Here is a 21,448-nt window from a genome sequence, read left to right as displayed (position 1 = left end):
CCCCGACTCCACCCCCTCACTGCCCCATTGGATCCCTCCCCAAATCCCCGCCCTGGCCCCGCGTCTTCCCCAAGCACACGCCGCATTCCTCCTCCTCACCCCTCCCTCCCAGGCTTGCGCTGATCAGCTGTATGGTGGTGCAACGCTGGAGGGAGGGGGGAGAAGCAGGACGCGGCTTTTTTATTTATTTATTTATTTTTTCCCGCTCTGCCAGCAGCCCCGGATGTTGCGGGGCCCTCTTAGGCGCGGGACCCCATTCCGGTGAATCGGTCAAATCGGCTTAAAGCTGACCCTGCCCCTGAGGATAGGACAAGAAGCAATGGGCTTAAATTGCAGCAAGGGCAGTTTAGGGTGGACATTAGGAAAAACTTCCTAGCTGTCAGGGTGGTTGAGCACTAGGATAAATTGCCCAGGGAGGTTGTGGAATCTCCATCAGCACCGCCCGCCTCAGAGATTTACAGGACAACGGATGCCCCTCGGAGAGCCGCCCCGGATGCGTGGCCAAACACAGCGAGTTCATCCTCAGCCGTGACAGTTGTACATCCGACAACAAACACTTGGTTCAAACCGTGGGCACTCAGATGGCTTCCCTACAGGCCGACCCTCTTCATGGGCCACCTCCTGGGAGAATTTCTGGACAAATGCACCACAAAACCAATGATGCACCTGAGCTACATCAATGATATTTTCCTCCTGTGGGCAGACGGCCCAACCTCCCTCGTCGATTTCCACCACAGCTTCAACAACCATCCCTCGAACACTGCCACACTAGCATCAACTTCCTGGGCTCCACAGTCCTCTTCAACTCTAGAACCCGACAGACAACCATATACAAGAAACCCACGGATCACCCAGCTACCATCCCAGACAGGGCCGGCTTTAGGAAGTGCGGGGCCCGATTCGAATACCTGGCGGCGGTCCGGGTCTTCGGCGGCGGATCCTTCACTCGCTCCAGGTCTTTCGCAGCACTGAAGGACCCGCCGCCAAAATGCCGCCGAAGACCCGGAGCGAGTGAAGGATCCGCCACCGAAGTGCCGCCGAAGACCTGGACCGCCATCGGGTGAGTAAAAATTAAAAAGTTAGGCACTCTACTTTAGGGCGCGGGGCCCTCTTAGGCGCAGGCGCGGGGCTCTCTTAGACTCAGGGCCCGATTCGGGGGAATCGGCCTAAAGCCGGCCCTGATCACAGATCCACTCACCACCCCAAACACACCAAGGGGTCTGGTATCTGCAGCCAGGCATTCCGATACCGCAGAATACACTCTGAGAAGGAAGTCCAGGATATTCATCTTAACACGCTGAAAACCGCCATCACCAAACAAAGACACGCTGCCAGAAAAGTCGATCGCATCATGGAACCGATGAGCCAAATACCCCGAGAGAACCTCCTTCAATACAGAAATAAAACCTCCCATGACTGCACACGCCTAGTTAAGAACATAAGTACGGCCAGACTAGGTCAGACCAAAGGTCCATCTAGCCTTGTATCCTGTCTTCCAACAGTAGCCAATGCCAGGTGGCAATTACAGGCTAGAGACACCATCCCTGCCCATCCTGGCTAATAGCCATTGATGGACCTGTCCTCCGTGAATTTATCTAGTTCTTTTTTGAACCCTGTTATAGTCTTGGCCTTCACAACATCCTCTGGCAAAGAGTTCCACAGGTTGACTGTGCGTTGGGTGAAGAAATACTTCCTTTTGTTTGTTTTAAACCTGCTACCTATTAAACTAATGCCCCACAACTACAACCCATACTCGATGGGGACCCCATCCTGAGAGAAATCTTTTCTGAACCTCCTCTTCTGGCCTTCCAACAACCCACCAACCTTTCCAAGCTTATCATCAGAAGCATGCTCCCCACAGACCAGGACCCACCAATTCAAAGCAGCACCAGACCTGGCCAGAACAACAGATGCAAAACCAGCAGCCATATCTCCACCACTACAGTGATCAACACCTTTCAAGATCCAAGGGTCTTACACATGTCTGTCACAAAACGTGGTGTCCCCCATCCAGTGGAACAAATACCCCAGTGACAGCAATGTGGATGAAGCCAGGCCATCCGATGCTTCACCCAAAACTTGCCTTGGCAAGGAATTGATACCGATGATCTTAAGTGAAGATGGGTAATAGACTAATCTGTCGCAGAACACTCCCCAACATTACTAGGGTGAGTAAGTTAGAGATGGGCATTTGTATGAATATCCACAGCACCCCTCCGTCCCAGACTGCCATGTAAGGGGGAGATCCAGCCCATCAGACTCGTCTGCCATGCCAGGGACGGAGTAGGATGCCCATCTGTTTCGCTACCACCAGCTCCCCAAGAAAGGGTGTGAGTCTGTCCACAGAACAGTACCAAATAGCAGCGTAATATTCTATTACTGCAACATTTTACTAGACAGGGCTGTTGCAGCCATGTTGGTCCCAGGATATTTGAGAGACAAGGCAGGTCTGGTCATATCGTTCACCGGACCAACTTCTGACGGGGAGAAAGACACGCTTTCGCACTGCCCAGAGCCCTTCTCCGGGTCCAGGAAAGGCCTAGCAAAGTTCGGAACGGATGCTCCCTGCCTCGCCTTATGAACACGGCGGCCAGGTTTCCGGGTAGGACTCAGAGGTGGGCTCCGGCGTGATCGCTTTGGGAAAAGGGTTCACCCCCAGGAAACAGGGTGTTTTTCTCCTAGAATAGCCCAACGTGGTATCAGTTCAATGTTCCTGTGATTGGCCAGTAGCATTTGGTACAGATGCCCGCCCCCAATGTTGTCAGCACCCCAAAATTCTGTGTCACAATTGAGCCCCTTATGCTAAGGTTCAAGGCCTCAAATTAGACCATAAAGCCTCAAACGACGGGCCTAGGGAGTCCTTAAGTTACCGTTAAATGAAAAGCTAAGTTACCTCTCTGGGCTACAGTCTCCTCTCCTGTATCACAGCCCCTAGGTACCCCCAGATCTGAGACACCCTGTGCCCCCTCTGCTGTATCACAGCCCCTGGGTACCCCCAGATCTGAGACACCCTGTGCCCCCTCTGCTGTATCACAGCCCCTGGGTACCCCCAGCTCTGAGACACCCCTGTGCCCGCTCTGCCTTATCACAGCCCCTGGGATCCCCCAGATCTGAGACACCTCTGCCTGCCCTCTGCTATATCACTGCCCATGGGAACCCACAAACCTGAGACAACCCTGGGTCTCCTCTGCTTCATCACAGCCTCTGGTTACACCCAGATCTGAGACACCCCTTTGTCCCCTCTGCTGCATCACAGCACATGGGTACCCCAATATCTGAGACCCCCTGTCATTCTCTGCTGTATCACAGCCCCCGGGTATCCCCAGATGTGAGTGTGACGAAGTGGGGGGTTTCTTGTTTTTTCCTTGCTTTTCCAATGGTTTGCATGCAGAGGGGGTGGGACTCAGTTTCCCTGGGTGTTGCTGGTTTAACGAGGTGATGGGAGAGGGAGTTTGTTGTTATAGAGGACCAGCGAGGGAACTTGGGACCCCAGTCAATGGCCTGGAGAATGGAGACCCCAGCGACCGGTGACCGGGAGGCCCAGCTTGGGAGTCACAGCCGGTTCTGGCCAGTGGGAGGACAATGGGCTGTGAAGAGAGGACCCCGGTGACCTGACCAGCCAGTTTGAGCCAGAGGGGGCCAGAGGACAGAAGAGGGGAGAGGAGGCCCAGGGGACCCTGTTTACCTGAAGAGAAGACAATGGACAGAGGTGGGGCTTCGGGCCGGGGATCTCGGATGCCCAGCTGGGAAGCAGGGGGGCTCTGGGCTGGAGAGAGGGAGCAGGCAGAGCCCACCTGGATGCAGGGGAGACTGGGGTGTGCTGTGCTGAGGGAGGCCAGGCCTGAGGCCCTGAGAGTTTCCTGTGCTGGGTTCAGACACTCAATGAACCCTCCTGTTTTACGCTGGCTGAGAGTCACTCCGGGCTAGAGATCAGGTTGCATTATTCCCTCTGGGAGTGGAGGCCCAGGGGGTCCAGAGTGAGTGGACTCCCTGAGGGGGCCCACAGCGAGAGACATACGTGCTAAGGCTCCGAGAGGTGCGGCTCCAGGAGGTGGAGGGGCTTAACCCCGGGAGAGAGTGGACCCCCAAGAAGGGCTGTCGCACTGAAGGGGGTTCCCCCCACGGACCACACGGGGCCAAGAGTGGGCGAGACCTGTGAGTCTGGGACAATATGAGACACCCCTGCCTCCCCTCTGCTGCATCACAACTCCTAGGAACCCCAAAATCTGAGACGCCCCTGTGTCCACTCGGCTGTATCACAGCGCCCAGGTACCCCCTAATCTCAGACACCCCTGTCTTCCCCTACTGTATCAAAGCCCCTGGTTACCCCCAGATCCGAGACACCCCTGTGACCCCTGTGCTCTATCACAGCGCCCGGTACCCCCAGACCTGAGACACCCCTGTGTTCCCTCTGCTGTATCACAGCCCCTGGGTGCCCCAGATCTGAGACACCCCGTCTTCCTCTGCTGTATCACAGACCTCATGTACCCCCAGATCTGAGACACCCCTTTGTCCCCTCTGCTGTATTACAGCCCCAGGACCCACCAACTCAAAGCAGCACCAGACCTGGCCAGAACAACAGATGCAAAACCAGCAGCCATATCTCCACCACTACAGTGATCAACACCTTTCAAGATCCAAGGGTCTTACACACGTCTGTCACAAAACGTGGTGTCCCCCATCCAGTGGAACAAATACCCCAGTGACAGCAATGTGGGTGAAGCCAGGCAATCCCCAGGAGTCCCCAGATCTGAGACACCCCTTCGTCCCCTCTGCTGTATCACAGCCCCCAGATCTGGGATACCCCTGCATCCCCTCTGCTGTATCACACTCCTGGGAACCCTGAGATTTGAGACTCCCCTGTGTCCCGTTTGTGACTGTTAGTGGATGTGTGAATCTACAGCAGGGTATTAGTTAGGGGCATGTGTGTGTGTGTGTTCTTGTGTTTGCATGGCTGGGGCAGTGCATTGGGGGGCGCTAGGTGTGTTTGTGTGTCACTGAGTTTGTCTTACTGAGTTTGTGTCCCTCTCACCCTATTGTCGACACTCACCTTCTTCAGGACGTGTGGAGAAGCTCTGAGGGTGAGCGGGAGGGTTATGGAAGTGTGTTACAGTGTGTTCGGGTGTGACTGTGTGTAGCTGTGAGGATGTGTTATCACGTGTGTGAGTCTGTGTGTTTACAGGTGTGTTCTGGACCTCAGCGTTTGTGTCTTTGTGGCTGGGTGACAATCTGCATGGGTTGGAGTCTTTGGGTGTGTGATGGTGTTTCTGGAGCACTGTGCCTATGTTTGTGCATATTTCATTGTGTTCCTTTGGGTGCGTGTAGTTCCTTGTGTGTCTCTGTGCATGTGTGTGTTTGCACATAGTTCATTGTGTCCCTCTGTATGTGTGTGTAGTTCATTGTGTCCCCATGTTTGTGTGTCTGTGTGTAGTTCATGTCCCGGTGTTTGTGTGTGTGTGTGTGTGTGTGTGTGTNTGCCGCCCAGTGCCCCCTGCCGAGCCCCCGCCCCTCTCTGCAGCCCAGCGGCCCACGCCGAGCCCCCACCCTGCTCCCTGCCGCCCAGCTCCTCCCGCTGAGCCCCCGCCCCTCTCTGCAGCCCAGCATCCCCCACCGAACCCCCTGCCCCCTGCAGCCCAGTGCCCCCCTCTGAGCCCCCACCCCCTGCAGCCCAGCGGCCCCCGCCGAGCCCCCACCCCACTCCCTGAAGACTAGTGCCCCGCACCGAGCTCCCATCCCACTCCCTGCAGCCCAGCACCCCCCTCTGAGCCCCCCACCCGCTCCCTGCCGCCCAGCGCCCCCTGCCGAGCCCCCCCCTCCTCCGCCCCCTCACCTCACCTTGGTGCTGGGATCTTTCTGGTCCAGCAGCCGCAGCTGTGCCAGCATGGGCAGATCGTGGCCCTCCGCCTGCTCCGCCCGAACCTGCAGCGAGAGGAGCCTGGGCATGGCCGGGGGGGCAGGCAGGGACCCCCCCAACCTCGTCCCGACTTGGGGATTTACAGGGACGGTGCGTCCCAATCACAGCCCCTCCACCCCCGCCCCTCCGGCTCCCGGTGACCTGGGGGGCAATTACCTGGGGGACGGCCGGGGGGCTCCAGCCGTGAACCGGGGCCCGGCCGTGCTGCTTCCAGATGTGGGAGCGGATCTGGCGGTAAAGGTCCCGCTTCTGCTGCTGGGGGGAGAGATTGGGGGGCTCCCCCGTGCTGGGGACAGAGACATACAGACACTAGGGGGCAGCACCACCCGCCGGCCCCCTCCCCCCATCCCTGCCTCATCTCCCCCGCTGGCGCTAGGGGGAACCGCCCTCCGCCTACCTCCCCCCATCCCGGCCCCATCTCCCCCGCCGGGCGCTAGGGGGAACCGCCCTCCGCCTACCTCCCCCCATCCTGGCCCCATCTCCCGCGCCCGGCGCTAGGGAGAACCGCCCTCCGTCCCCTCCCCCCATCCTGGCCCCATCTCCCCCGCCCGGTGCTAGGGGGAACCGCCCTCCGCCTACTTCCCCCCATCCCGGCCCCATCTCCCGCGCCTGGCGCTAGGGAGAACCACCCTCCTCCTGCCATCCCTGCCCCATCTCCCCCACCCAGCGCTAGGGAGAACCGCCCTCCGCCCCCTTCCCCCATCCCAGCCCCATCTCCCCCGCCCGGGGCTTGAGGGCACCGCCCTCCGTCCCCTCCCCCCATCCCTGCCCCATCTCCCCCACCCGGCGCTAGGGAGAACCGCCCTCCGCCCCCTTCCCCCATCCCAGCCCCATCTCCCCCGCCCGGCGCTAGAGGGCACCGCCCTCCGTCCCCTCCCCCCATCCTGGCCCCATCTCCCCCGTCCGGCGCTCGGGGCTGCCCGTCCATACTCACTCTGCGGGGGAGGCGGGGCGGGGCAGGTACCTCGCAGCAGGGGGTGCCCTGCCCCCATTGCCCCGGTGCTCAGACACCGGGGGCGACGCCGGGACCCGCTCAGGGGAGTCGTTGGTGCTGAAGAGCCTGTCGAAGCTATGCAGGGAGAACAAGCAACTCAGAGACCCCGCGAAGACCGCGGCCCGGCCCGGCCTCTCCCAGCGGGGGGGATGTGCAGGGGATGGGGGGAGGGGCACTGGCTGGGGGGGCATCATGGACGTACAATTTCCAGAAGGACGATTTCTTCATCTGAGCCGCCTGGACCTCCCGAGATGCTCTGAAGGGAGGAAATAAAGTCGTGTGTCAGGGGCTGGGGGGGGGGGCACTGGGGGACCCCACCGCCCCAGACTGACATTAGGGGCGTACACAGGAGTTTAAATAAGGATCCCCCGTATGCCCAGCCCCCGCCCCACCCCAGCAGGGGACCGGTCTGTCAGCGTCGCTCACCGGAGCATCTCCGTGCGCCTCACGGCCTCCTGCAGCTCCATCAGCCGCTCCTTGTAAAGGTTGCGCTCGGTCAGCACCCGCGCCATCTCCGCCCGCGTGAATCGCTTCCGCTGCGCGGCCTGGGCCTCCACCTGCCGCAGGAGAGGGGACGGGATAAGGGAGTCACTGATAATCCCCAGCCCCCCACCCGCCGCTAGACCCCGCTCCCCTCCCAGAGCCGGGGAGAGAACCCAGGAGTCCTGGCTCCCAGCTCTCCCCTCTAACCACTAGACCCCACTCCCCTCCATCTGGTACCTCAGCATCATCACTGTTTTGCTTCTTGATTTCCTCCAGCTCCTGCCGAATCCTAAAATGAGGGGAAAGAACAATTCGGTTGAAAAAGCTGAGAGAGGGGAGCCCGGGGCTGCAGGTCGGGAGCGAGGGGCACCGGCAGAGCTATGGGGAGAGCCCAGGGCTGGGCTAGCAGGGGCTGCGGGTCAGGAGTGAAGGGCAGTGGCAGAGCTGGGGGGTGGGGAGCCCAGGGGCGACATCCTGGGTTGGGGGAGGGTTATGATTATTTTAGGGCCCCTGAACCAGCTTTGGCCAATGGGACAAGATCTGGGGTGCTCCTAACACGGTCCTCAAAACCCACCTGCACCCATCACCCCCTGTAATAGGACTCAGACTCCCCCATCCTGGGTCAGGAGGGGTCAGACCCTGGTGTGTAGCCCCCCCCAGCTGGACGTTGGGGGGCTTGGACGAGAGGGGGCCCCAATCCAGGCTGGGCTGGGGGTCCTATGCCTGCAGGCTCCAGGACCCAGGGGGCATGTACGAAGGCGGTGTCCTTGGGGGGGGTCCCGTGACACCCTGTACCCCAAAATGACACCCTGTGCCTGCATATTCAGCACTTCGCTGTGTGTGTCACTGAATTACGTCGGGAGTCTGGGAGACGCCCAGACCTGGTTTGCTGGCGACAAAGGACAGATCTAGCCGGCCACGGGCTGATGGCCCACGATCCGCTCTCCCCGCGGGCCCGTCCCTCCGCGTCACAGCAGGGCCCGTCGAACCCACGACCCCGTCTGCGCCGGCACCTCTCCGCGCCCACGGGTCGGGGCGGGGGCAGTCGAGAGGCTGCAGGGCTAATCCGGACTCTAGACGCCTTACTTTTTAGCTTTTGCTTTACTTTTTATAATGACCATGGGCAGTGGGTAGAATAGGGCAGAGGCCACACCTCCCTTAACCCAGGCTGTGGCCCCGCCCACTTTGCCTCGAGGCCCTGCCCTCACTTTCCCTCTTCCCCGGCGGCCTGGAGCTAGGAGCCTGGACCGGGGAGGCCAGCAGCCTGGGGTTCAGGGGAACTGGGGTGAGCAGGCCAGTGCTCGGGGCAGTTCTGCTGTGGAGGTGGGGGGGCTCAGGGCTCCGGCAAGCGAGGGGGGCAGAAGGGACAGGGGCGGGGCCTCGGGCAGAAGGGGTGGGGCTAAGGACTAGCCTCCCCAAATGGGGGTTCACGTCCCTCCCATGATCATGATAATTATTATTGTTTTATTATTTTCTCCGGAGTCTGGATTTTGACCAAGAAATTTGGCACCTTGACTAAAAACCAATCGACTCCCCCTGGCCTGGGGGGTATAAATTGGGGACCGTGACATCAACCCAGGGCCTCTCTCCTGCCCCCCGAAGGCAACAAGAACACTGGGGGGGGGGGCCCAAGGGGGGTTCAGCCTGGGCACGGAGAACCGAAAACTGCTCACGGCCAGAAAAGCTGTTTGATTCGACTCTTGTGCGGCCTGGTAACGTTTCGACTGCGGTTTTACCTCTTCTCTTACGCACCCAACTCAGAGCCCGGCGCCCCCCACTCGTACCCCCTCCGATCCAGCCGCCTGCCGTGCACAAGCGTGTTTTAGGGTTTTATCCTCCGCGGGGAGTTTGTTGGCAGTGCCGAGGGGATCGGCTCAGCGCACGGGCGCTTTCCTTGGCCGAAGGGGCGAACGGATGGATGAGCTGGCACCGAGCAGTGGGAGACAGGACGTTTCTGGGCTGCACGGCCGGGGGGGACCCTGTGTGTTGTTCGTGAGTGGCTTCGCTGGGTGTGTCTCCGCGTGCCAGTGGCTGGGGGATCACGGAGCCAGGAGGGGTCGCCTGCTTGGCATGGCACGGAGAGAGCCAGCCAGGGGGCACCCCGGTGGGGGGGGGGGTGTCCCCCTGCCCCAGTCTCACCTGCTCAAATCCTGCTCGGTCTCACGCAGACGCCCCTGGCAGCGGCTCAGGGCCTCGGTGGCCCCGTCCCGCTCCCCCCGCAGCGATTCCCGCTCGCCTGTCAGCTCCTCCACCCGGGCAATGAGGTGTCGGCGTGCAGTGTCCAGCACCAGCCTGCGGGGGGCGACAGTGAGATCTGCCCAGGGCCGTCCGCTCCCTTTCCCCTCTAGGGGGCGCCGGCTCCTGTCCAACTCCAGGGCAGGGACTGGCTTGCTCAGGGGGGCAGGGAATGGGGCAGGGGGCCTTTCCCTTCTAGGGGGCGCTGGCTCCCATCCGGTCCCAGGGCAGGGACTGGCTGGCTCAGTGGGGCGGGGAATAGGGTCTGGGGCCTTTCCCCTCTAGGGGATCCCAGGGCAGGGACTGGCTGGCTCAGGGGGGTGGGGAATGGGGCACAGGGCCTTTCCCCACACCTGTGAATCAAGTTTGCTGGGTCTCCACTCAGATCCCCAGGGACGGGGCTTTCCTCTGGGTCCCCCCATGGTGGGGGGGTGCTCTAACAGGGCTGGGGTGTGGTGGTTCACGGGGACTCTTACCTGGTATCCCGGAGCTCGGCATTCTCCATAATCAGGGTCTGCACGGCATCACCTGCAGACAGGTGGAGTCAACGTGGGGTGGCAGGTTTGACCACCCCAAACCCCCCAGTCGCCAGGGCCCATCTCCTTCCTTTGCCCTGCCACACGGGGGCACCAGGGATGGATCCTGGGGGTGAGGCCCAGGGCCTGGGGCTGGGGGATATGTGGGGGGGCAGATCCCAGCTTGGGGGGCAGTGCTCGGGGCAGGGCAGGACCTGATGCCCAGCTGGGCAGGAAGCAGGTGAGGGGGTGGCGAGGGCACCAGGTCGGGGAGGGGTGGGCACCAGGCCCGGGATCAGCCCAGGCTGGGGGGGTGTTGAACTTACCCTGCAGATCAGCTCCCTCGTCCACATCCCCCAGCAGCTCGAGACTCAGGCCCGACACCTCGGCGAACAGCGACTCCATGTTACGTTGCGGGGTTGGGGGGCTGCGGGGCAGAGACACCCCCAGTCAGAGCTGGGACCCCCCCAGATCTTCCCCACAGTGAGGACAGCGCGCCGGGGGCCGAACGGATTAGAACCAGAACATGGCAAGCGGAGGATATTTCTCACAGCCAGTGCCTCAGTTTACCTGCCTGGCTGGGAGGTACGTCCACGCTGGGGTTTGCCATGGGCTATAAGAGCCGGCCACGCCGAGCCTGGAATCGGACGCTGCTCACGCCAGATCCCAATTCCCAAACCCCCCAGACCTGCCCCAGGCTGGATCTTTCCCCCCTTCACTGCAGCCCCACGGCTCGGTGCCCCGCGAGCCCGATCCAGCCGCCTCCCACCCTGGGGGATGGGGGGCAGGAGAGGGATAGACGGGCACCGGACGGGAGCCATGGGGCGACGGCTGGCACTGGAAAGGGGTCGCAGCCGGAACGAGAGTGCCATTGCGGGCATACAGGATGTTCTGGGAATCGGGGGCTCCCCCGGTGTCGGGCTCACAAAGAGAAACAGGGACTGCGGGAGGCAGTTTCTGGGGCCCCCCCTCCCCAGGGCACAGCAGCCCCCTTACCTGGCTGGCAGATATGGAGTGGGGTCCAGCTCCGGGGTGGAGCTCAAGATCTCGGCCAACTCCTGGCAAATCTGTGGGGAGCCTAGAAACAGACACGAGTCGAAACCGCTGGCTCCCCAATCTGCCGGCTACCCCCTTCCCCCGCCAGACAGACAGCCCTCCCCCCCCATGCTTCCTAGAGGGGAAAGGCTCCATTCCCCGCCCCCCCGAGCCAGCAAGTCCCCGCCCTGGGACCCCCTAGAGGGGAAAGGCCCCAGGCCCTATTCCCCACCCCCCTGAGCCAGCCAGTCCCCACCTGGACCAGATGGGAGCCGGCGCCCCCTAGAGGGGAAAGGCACCGTGCCCCACATACACACGCTCCGTACCGTCTCTGGTGGGCAGGGGCAGCTCCTGAGCCAGTGGGTGGCTGTTCCTGGTGGGCCCCTCCCCGTCCTGCTGGGGTTCAGGGGTCCCCTCCACCGGGACTGGGCCCGGAGCCTCCGCAGAGCCCTGCACCCCCCAAAATAGACACAGACGGGGTGAGGGGCAGGCCGAGTCAGGGAGTAGGGACTCCCCCCCCCCAATGGATACTGGGGTGCCCCCCTCCCCCTGCCCTGGGAGAAGGCCTGGAGCCAGGTCACCCCAGTCAGTGAAAGGTGCCAAGCCACCAGCCCCCCATGAACAATGAGGGAGCCCCTCCCCCCTCTGCCAATGTACTCCCCAGGGGAACCCCCCTAATCCAGGGCAACCCCTCCTTCCCCCCCACAAATGTACCCCCCAGGGGAATCTCCCCCATAGCCCCCTTCTCTGAACTCCTCCGAGCTCCCCCTTGCCCCATAGACACCCCCTTGGGGGGTAGAGGGGTCAGCCCAGCGGCCCATCTCGCCCTCAGCAAACTCACTGCACAAATGGGGGGACCCACCTTCGGGGGCTCGGGGCAGCCGGGATCCGAGGTGCTGGGGAGAAACGGGGGAGGCCGGTGGGGGGCTGACGCAGCGCTGGGGGGAAGTCAAAGGTCAGACATTCGCCATGGTGCCCCCCTACTCCCTGCCTGAGCCCCCTCCCCGTGGGTCAAGCTGCCCCCCCTCCCTGGTGCCCCCGAGCTCCCCACACACCTTGGCACCCCCCGCCGAGCCTCCTCAGCTTCCCAGTGCCCCCCCCAAGTCCCCTCCCATCACACAATGTCCCCCACTCTCCCCGGCAGTGCACTCCCCCACGACCCCTACCAGCTCTCCGCGACCCCCTGCCGAGCCCCCCTCACAGCACGGTGCCCCCCCAACTCCTTTGCCGCCCCCTGTGGCTCATACCTGCTGGACCGGGGGGCCAGGGGGGCAGGGGGCGGCACCGTCAGGGCCTTCAGCTCCTTGTAGCTTTGAACCATCTGCCAACGACAAGGTGTGGGGGGCTAGTGCCCCTCGTGGACAACACGCTCGGCCCCCCCCACAGAGACCCTAATGTGACCCAGTCCCGCAGGGTGGACATCCAGCCACAAGGGGGCACCAGGAGGGGCAGTGAAGGGGGCGGCTGGAAGGGCCAGCAGGGGCAGGTGTGGGGAAGCTGTGGGGGGGGGGGCAGGGCCAGTGGGGGTCCATGGGGGGCAGGGCTAGCATGGGGCAGCCAAGGGTGGTCCATGGGGCCTGGGGCCAGTGGGGTTATGGGGGATGGGGCCAGCAGGGGGCCGCTGTGGGGATTGTGGTGTTGGGGCCAGCAGGGGGTGGCTACGGGGGCCATCGGGGGGGGNACAGACAGCAGCATCCAAGCTGAGCAAAGCGCAGGGCCTGGGGGCTGGTTACCCACCAGATACAGCTGGGAGGTAAAGGAGGATGCTGGATAATAGGGGTGCACGGGGACTGGGGGGGTGCAGGGGGATTGTGGAGGTACAGGGGGACTGGACTGTATGGTGGCTCCTGGGGGTAGGGGGTGCAGGGAGGGATTTGGGGATACAGGGGGGTTGGGGTGAGGGGGGTGCAGGCAGGATTGGGGGAACCCAGGGTTGTTTGCACAGGACGGGGGAGGGGGTATCTGGAAGTTGGGGTGGTGGTGGGCAGAAGCCCCTTGCCATTAACTCTTGCATTGCTGGGTGGCAGCTGTCTTAGTCTGATGGGAGGGGGTCCCCATCAGGTCCTAACAGCCCCCCCCCCGCGCCCTCCATTCTGTTCCCTCCCCCCATTTGCTGGGTTCCTGGGTCTCTCTGCAGGCTCCCCCCCCAGTGCAATCGCTGGGGGGTGAGACCCAAGCTGGGAGGCCCCGCTGCACCTCACAATATCTCCCCCTCCCCCATCCCAGCTCCTCTCTGGCCAATGAAATGTGGCGGGGGGGGCAGGATTGGGGTTCAGTCCAGCACCCCCTGACTTGCCCCTCTCAGACTCTGCACCCCATGAGCATTTCACTCCCAGGACCCAAACCTCCTGTCCACGCCCCATCTCACCCCATGGGGCATCCCACCCTCTCCCTACTGCCCCCACCCCCACTCACCTTACTCCTCCTGTCCCCTGCACCCCCCAGGCTCCCCCCAAACTATGCCCCTCCGCCACCCACCCCTGCATCCTACAGGCACCCCTCCCCCTTTTGTCCCTACACCCACCCCCTCCTCTCCTGTCCCTGTGGATTCCCCTTCTGCAACCCATGGGCAGCCCCAGACCCACCCTGTCCCTCCCTCCGGGGCCGGGCCGGGCCGGGCATTCTGGGGCCTGCTGGGTGACTCAGGGGGAGCAGGTCCCGGCAGGCGCCGGGGTGAGCTCATCACAGGCTGCAGGCCCCGGCGTGACCCTTGGGTCAGCCATCCGGCTCGCTTCCCAGGTGGGGGCAGGAGGCTCGGCAGGTAGAGGGGTGGGGGGGATTGATGGGGGGGGGGATGATGGATCTACCTCATTTATAGTAGTGGTAAATCCTTCTCTCGATCCCCATCCACCCCCTCTATCTATCCCCATCCCCCCATCCCCCCATCTATCTATCTATCTATCTATCTATGTATCTATCTATCTATCCCCAGACATGCTGCTGTGTGTGTTTCTGAGCCACTTCCATTGGCCTTTGCTGTGAAATGCCCCCCTCCCCATCCTCCCCCTGCCCCCTCCCCATTCTCCTCCTGCCCCCCGCCCCACCTCCTCCTCCCCCTGCCCCCATTCCCTCTTCCCCACCCCCATCCTCCCCCTGTCCCCATCTCCCCTTCCCCACCCTCCCCCTGTCCTCCCCCTGCCCCATCCCCCCTTCCTTTTCCTCCCCCTTCCCCCATGCCGCACCTCCTCCTCCCTCTACCCCCATTCCCCACCTCCTCCTTTTCCTGCCCCCATCCCCCCTCCCCATCCAACCCGGCCAGGGGCAGGAGGAGGATGCCATCCTCCTCCTGCCCCTGGCCGGGTTCAGACCCCCGATGCTGCTTTCCGGAGGTCGTGGGAGACAGAGGGTTTAGGTAGCTGGAAGAGCAAAGCAGGGACCTAAACCAGCCCCCCAGGCTCCAGGCGGGACATGGCGGGGCGGGGGGAGAACTGGGGGCTCGGCTGCAAGGGACATTGACCGGATTTGCTCTGGCTCCGGGCAGGGACTCAGGACTGGCTGGCTCAGGGGGCAGGGAATGGGGCTCGGGGCCTTTCCCCTCTAGGGGGCGCCAGCTCCCATCTGGCCCCAGGGCAGGGACTGGCTGGCGCAGGGGGTGGGGAATGGGGCTCGGGGCCTGTCCCCTCTAGGGGGCACCAGCTCCCATCTGGCCCCAGGGCAGGGACTGGCTGGCGCAGGGGGTGGGAAATGGGGCCCGGGGCCTGTCCCCTCTAGGAGGCGCCAGCTCCCATCTGGCCCCAGGGCAGGGACTGGCTGGCTGGGGGGAGAGGGGGGGAGATGGGGTGTCATGGACTCACAGGTCGTGCCCACTCTTAGCCCTGTGCGGCTCGTGGGGGAAACCCCCTTCAGTGAGACAAGAAAACCCCCCACTTCGTCACATGGGGGATCCCAGCATAGGGAAGTTTGAGGGGGAGGGGAGGAGAATAGCCCAGCTGTGGGGTCTGCATGGAGGAGGGGCACACAAGGGGGTTATCCCCATTAACCCCAGCCTGGAGCAGTTATGGCTGGGGGGGACTTTAACCCCTTCGTGCCCCCTTGGGAACTTGGGTTTTGCCCCTCCCAGTACAGCTGGGGGTTCGGGGAGGGGGTCGAGGGGTTGTTCTTGGCCCTTCTGCTCCTCTATAGGCCGGGACTACCTCCCCCCCCCCCAGCCCGTCCTCCTGCTCCCCAGTGTCGGGGCCTCTGTGCTAACACGCCCAGCTCTGGGCTGGTGGACTCCCAAGTGTCTCTTGGTTACACCAAGCAGGATGTGGTGTGGTGTGGTGTGTGTGTGTGGTGTGTGGTGGTGGTGTTAGGGGGTGGCCAGGTTGGGTTTGGAAATGGTGGAGGAGTCCAGAGTAAACTGGACATAAGACCCTATCATAACAGCCCCTCCCCAGGGAGACCCTACAATAACAAACTGGCATGGGTGAGGCTTGGCGGGACTCTGGTGAACTCCAGGGCTGTGCGTGCTGATTTGTTATTGTAGGGTCTCTCATGAAGGCACGCCAGCTTGTTATCGTGGGTCTCTCATAAGCGCACACCAGTTTGTTACTTTAGGGTCTTCTGTAAAAGCAGACTAGTTTATTGTTGTAGGGTCTGCCATGAATACACACTGGTTTGTTATTGTAGGGTCTCCTGTACACACAGATTGGTTTGTTATTGTAGGGTCTCCCGTAAACACTAATTGGTTTGTTATTGTAAGGTCTGCCATGAATACACACTGGTTTCTTATTGTAGGATGTCTCATAAACACTGACTGGTTTGCTATTGTAGGGTCTCTTGTAAGCGCACACTGGTTGATTATTGTAGAGTCGCCTGTAAACACAGACTGGTTTCTTATTGTACAGTCTGCCATGAATACACACTGGTTTGTTATTGTAGGGTCTCCTGTCCACACAGATTGGTTTGTTATTGTAGGGTCTGCCATGAGTGCCTGCTGGTTTGTTGTTGTAGGGTCTCCTGTACACACAGCCTGGTTGGTTATTGTAGGGTCTCTTGTAATCCAATTGATTATTGTAGGGTCTCCTCCGTGCCCAGCTTCATAGTGCAAGGGAAGGGCCCAGATTCCTTCTGGCTGAGGGAAGGAGCAGACAGGAAGCGGCCAGGGAAGGAGGCAGGAGATAGACGGGAGATAAAGGCAGCTCTCCGACCACAGCTGAGCCGGCTTCTCCGGCAGCCCCTGCCAGCTGCGCGTCAGGGCCGGAGAATCCCCGCCAGCCTGCCAGCCACCTCGCCTGCCAGCCAGCCACCGCTGGCCAGTGAGGCCCTGGGAAAACGGGGAGAGGGCGAGAGCGAGCCGTGACCTTTATCCCTCTGACAGCCCATAACGGGGACAAATCGACCCCGTCCGCCCAGAAAGCAAGGACACAAATCCAGCCAAGCCTGGCTTAGGCACATGCCAGCGCCACCCTGTTCCCGTGAAAGGAACCCACCCTTCACGGGCCCGGGGGCCGAGTCCGCACTCGGTGGAGACAGAGGGTGAGCGGGAGGAAGCGAGAGGGGTGAAGGAGGAACAGCGACAGGGAGAGAACCTGAGGAAAGGGGCAGAGCGAGGAGTGGAGGCCGGAGGCGGAGGGAGCGGGCCCGGCTGGGAGGCGAGGGCCGGAAGCCGTGGGCGATGGGCTGGCCCTGGCCGGCGGGAATGCGCGGAATCCGGCCGGCCTGTCTGGCCCCAGGAATGCGGCCAGCCCCCTCTGGAGGAGAACCAGCGGCCCCCGGGGAAGGGGGGCGCAGTGTGTGGGGTCCAGCAGGGCACCCCACCCCAGAGCCAATGTGCACGGCCAGCAAGGGGCAGCACAGCAGGGGGCATGGCTGGGATGGCGGAGGGGGGGGGCGGGGGTTTAGCCACCATAAATGTGTTAGCTGCGCTAATAGCTGGCCAGGGAGAGAACCCAGGAGCCCTGGCTCCCATCCCCCACTTCTCTAACCACTAGACCCTACTCTCCTCCCAGAGCCAGGGAGAGAACCCAGGAGTCCTGGCTCCCAGCCCCTGCTCTCAGCCCCTCTCTCTCTCCCCCCACAGGCAGTGTGTGCCGGCTGCTGGTGGCGCTACTGAGTTTGTGCGAGGGGCTGCAGGGGCTCCCTGCCCCCCGCCTGAAGCCCTCAGACCCCCGGGCCGACTTCGACTCCATCATCAGCCTGGCCAAGAACCTGCTGAGTGACACCAAACACCTGTTCCATCACTTCGTACGTCTGGTACCCGACCCCCCCCCCCCAGCCCCCGGGCCCAGCTACCCCGGTACCTGCCCCTCTGGCCCTGGGATCAGACACTGGGCCCAGCTACCCCCCGGATCAGACCCCCGGCATTCCTCCTCCGCCCCCTGGGCCCAGCTACCCCAGAACCCCACCCCCCGCCCTCCGCGTCAGACCCTGAGGCCAGCTACCCAGCATCCCTCCTTCACCCCCAGATGAGACTCTGGGCCCATCTACCCTGGTATCCCGCCCCCTCCTGCCCCCCAGACCCATCTAGCCTGGTATTGCCCCCCCATCTCCTTTACATCTATGGGACTGGTGTCAGGGGGAGGTGTGGTGAGAATACACAGGGGAGGGGGCTGGGTGGACTGGGCTGCACCAGATCTGATCCCTTCCTTCCTCCCCCAGAAATCCCGGTACCCAGCCGAGGGGGAGCACAAGATGGACACGCTGCCCGTGCTGTCCATGAGCGCTGTGGAGCTGGCCAACATCCAGGTGAGGGGGTCCACCCTGCAGGGGAGGGGGGTGGGGGGGCTGGGAGCCCGAACTCCTGGGTTCTATCCCAGATCTGGGAGGGGAGGGGGGGTCTAGTGGTTGGGGGGCTTGGAGCCAGGACGCCTGGGTTCTATCCTCAGCTTACATCCCTTCCTGTCTATATACAGAGGGGCTGAGGCCCCCCCACCCCTCTGGCCCCACTCCCGCCAGGACTGGAGGGGAAGATGCTTGGCCGTGTAGTGGGGCTGCAGTGCCCCTAGTGGTCGTCTGCGTTTCACCCCCCCTCTCCTCCTGGGGCCTCAGCCACTGATTGAAGGGGATCCTGGTGGGTGTAGTGGGGGGGGGGCTCATGTCTAGGGGGATCCCAGCAGGTGCTGGGGGGGGGGTCCTGGCAGATCTTCAGGGCAGGCCCAGGGGGCTCCCTGCTGTGGGGGTTCCGTGGCCGTGGGTAACCCCCTCTTTGCCCCAGGTGCCCGGGGGCCTGGCACGGCTCAGCGCGGACCTGCAGAACTACCAGAAGCACCTGGAGTGGCTGCGCCGGGCGGGGTCGGTGCTGCGGCCCCTGGAGCCGGACTTGGGAGCCCTGCACGCCCGGCTGGAGCGCCTGGTCAAGCGCCTGGAACACCTGGTACGGGGCGGGGCCTGGGGAAAGGGGCGGGGCTTGAGGTGACACACCTGGCCTGGGGGGTGGAGCTTGGGGCACCTGGTATGGGGGGGGGGAACGGCACCTGGAGGTAGTGCCTGAATACACCTAGCATCAGGGGTGGGGGTTGAGGTACCTGGGATGGGGCAGGGCTGGGGACAAGGGGTGGGGTCTGAGAGGCTCCTGGGCTGGAGGGTGGGGCCAGTGCTGGACACACACACACACACACCAGCAGGGGGCAGGACTGGGCACACACACACACACACCAGCAGGGGACAGCGCTGGGCACACACACACACACACCAGCAGGGGGCAGGACTGGTCACACACACTCACACCAGCAGGGGGCAGCGCTGGAGACACACACACACACCAGCAGGGGGCAGGACTGGGCACACACACACACACACACCAGCAGGGGGCAGCGCTGGAGACACACACACATATACACACATCAACAGGGGGCAGGGCTGGGCGGGCACACACACATACACACACACACACACACCAGTAGGGGGCAGGGCTGGGAGCACACACACACCAGCAGGGGGCAGCGCTGGAGATACACACACATACACACCAGCAGGGGGCTGGGCACACACACACTCACTCTCCCTCTCTCTCTCTCCCCCAGATGTCCAGGCTGAACCTGCCCCGGCCCAGCGACCCGCTGCCCGTGCTGCCCTCGCACGGCACCCACTGGGCAGTGGTGCAGGCCGGCCACGCCCTCTTCCACAGCCTGCACCTCTACCTGGACTGGGCCGCCCGCGCCCTGGTTCTGATCCGTAACAAGCTGTGACGACCAGTGCGGTGGGGGGCCCTGCCCCGGGGCCACCTGGGGTCCTCCATCCAGCATTCCAGGGCACAGGGACCCTGCCCCCAGCCGTGGCTCCCCAGGGCCCCCTACACCAACAGGGGGTGCAGGGACCCTGACTCCACCCATGGCACCCCCAGGGCCCTCCCACACCAACAGGGGGTGCTTGGTGGCTAGCCCACGCCCCCCGATGTAGCAACCTCTTATTTATCAACGCGCTATTTATTTATTTATTTACGGTAGGAGATGGGGGGAGGGGGGCTTGTTAGCATTTTTCTTTGTTTGTATTCATTTCTTGTAACGATTCCCCCCCTCCCCAAACCCGAGGGGCGGGGGTACGAAGGCCCTTGGAGCGAGGGAATGGAGAAGCGGAGCTAGAGGAGGAGAGTCTCACGCCCCCTCCCCCTGCATTTCACCCCTACCCCTCCCGCACTTGGGGTGTCCCAGCCCCCTCCTGTGGGACCCTCCTCTGTCCGCTTCCCCCCCCCTTTCCATCACGCCAACCGCCTCCTTCTTCCCCCTTCTGTCATTCCTTCTTTCTCATTCTCTCTTTCGCCTTTCGCGCTTTTGTTCCTTCTTTCTTCTTCCAGTCTCTTTTGTTCTTTCTTCTCTATACCCTCTGATTTTCCCATCCTTTCCCCCTTTCTTTCTTCATCCCCTTCTTTCATCCTCCTTTCTCCTCTCCGTCCTAGGCCTTCCATTTGCTCTCCTCCTAGGGCAGCAGTAACCCCTAATGGCCGCGCTCTGAACTGCAGCCCCCCCCCCCCCCGCTCTGTAATTACAGACGGTCAATCCTTCATTTCGTGATGGGGTGGGGGGAGGGATTTATTGCTGTCCGGGGTGGGGATGGCACAAGAGCCACTCTCATGCCTGCGCCGGCCCAGGAAAGCCCGCGGCACCCTGCTCCGGAAGTTCACCACACTCACAGATGCTGCTGGCCCTGAAGAGTTAATGGCAAAAAAGCAGAAGGGAGCCAGGACTCCTGGGTTCTCTCCCTGGCTTGGGGAGGGGGGTGTCTAGTGGTTAGAGCGGTGGGGGGGCTGGGAGCCAGGACTCCTGGGTTCTCTACCTGGCTCTGGAAGGGGAGTGGGGTCTAGTGGTTAGAGCAGGGGGGGCTGGGAGCCAGGACTCCTGGGTTCTCTCCCCGGCTCTGGGTGGAGAGTGGGGCCTAGTGCTTAGAGCATAGGGGGCTGGGAGCCAGGACTCCTGGGTTCTCTCCCTGGCTCAGGGAGGGGAGGGGGGTCTGGGAGCCAGGACTGGTGCTGCAAGTATGGTTTAGGCTGAGGGGCAGGGCTTAATTTGTAACGAAAGAGGTGACAGGGCTCAGGCAATTTTTTGACTTTCATCACCAAGGCTGCCAGCGCAGAGGTGTCAGGGCACAAATTAAGCCCAGCTGCGGGGCACCAGCCAAGCTGTGCGTGTGGTGAAACTCGGCAAGATTCTCTTATCAAGGAGAAATTTCCACGTCATTGTTACGGCTGATCCCAGTTCCCTGGGCAGACAGTCTGTGTGACATGTATTATAACAGCAATTGGGCTGACAGAGATTGGGGTCCCGTCAGGCCGGGCGCTGCCCAGACACAGAGTCGCCAAGATCAGGGCCCNCCCCGTCGGGCACTGCCCAGACACAAAATTCTCCTAGGGGCTTTTTGCCCCCTACCATCCCAGATCCACAGCTGGGCTGTATTTCCGTATAACTGCCCCCATCTCTGTATTTATGCCCTTGCTTTGGGTCACTCCCCCCTCTCAGTATTTATAAATCCATTGGACAAGGCTGTTTTAAATTATTTAATTTATTATCTATGCCAACATCAGGTTGTTTTGCTAATTATTATTATTAATTATTATTATTATTATTTGGGTCACGTTCATTTTATTTATTGAGCCAGCGATTTATTCCTTTTTTAAAAGGCTTTAAAAAGAAAAAGAACGTGGAAAAGAAATGCTGTTTTGCAATAAAAACCTAAATGGATGGACAAGGAATGCCAGTGTCTTGATTGGGGAGGGGGGGGGAGCAGCCCCACACACAGACTCCTGCTCCGCAGCCCTAGGGACCTGCCCCACAGATCTAGAGCCAGGTTAATGGGTCTTTGGACCTGGGGGTCTGGTTCCAGCCTGGTAAGTAGGGAGGGATCAGGTGTTGCCAGAGC

At 62.0% G+C, this 21,448-nt stretch overlaps 2 protein-coding genes across 3 annotated transcripts; one reads left to right on the top strand and one right to left on the bottom strand.

Moving 5' to 3' along the window:
• Nucleotides 1-5,818: 5,818 nt before the first annotated feature.
• Nucleotides 5,819-12,497, bottom strand: LOC117870231 (C-Jun-amino-terminal kinase-interacting protein 4-like; the record flags this gene model as incomplete). 2 transcript variants are annotated; one of them, XM_034757322.1, is given in 13 exon segments in its annotated part: nucleotides 5,819-5,919; nucleotides 6,071-6,200; nucleotides 6,849-6,983; nucleotides 7,111-7,164; nucleotides 7,335-7,465; nucleotides 7,629-7,680; nucleotides 9,531-9,683; nucleotides 10,103-10,154; nucleotides 10,468-10,568; nucleotides 11,138-11,219; nucleotides 11,503-11,626; nucleotides 12,018-12,114; nucleotides 12,424-12,497. In XM_034757322.1, coding segments are annotated over 13 exon segments (1,278 nt in total), but the record flags the coding sequence as incomplete, so codon positions are not given.
• Nucleotides 12,498-16,491: 3,994 nt separating this feature from the next.
• IL11 (interleukin 11) lies at nucleotides 16,492-19,843 on the top strand (the record flags this gene model as incomplete). Its single annotated transcript, XM_034757321.1, has 5 exons — nucleotides 16,492-16,633; nucleotides 17,178-17,341; nucleotides 17,756-17,842; nucleotides 18,312-18,470; nucleotides 19,120-19,843. Coding segments are annotated over 5 exons (717 nt in total), but the record flags the coding sequence as incomplete, so codon positions are not given.
• Nucleotides 19,844-21,448: the final 1,605 nt, after the last annotated feature.

This window comes from Trachemys scripta, unplaced genomic scaffold (assembly GCF_013100865.1).
Source record: "Trachemys scripta elegans isolate TJP31775 unplaced genomic scaffold, CAS_Tse_1.0 scaffold_100, whole genome shotgun sequence".
Classification (NCBI taxonomy): Eukaryota; Metazoa; Chordata; order Testudines; family Emydidae; genus Trachemys; species Trachemys scripta.
The sequence above is the reverse complement of the archived record's forward strand: the minus strand, read 5'-3'. Positions and strand labels throughout refer to the sequence as shown.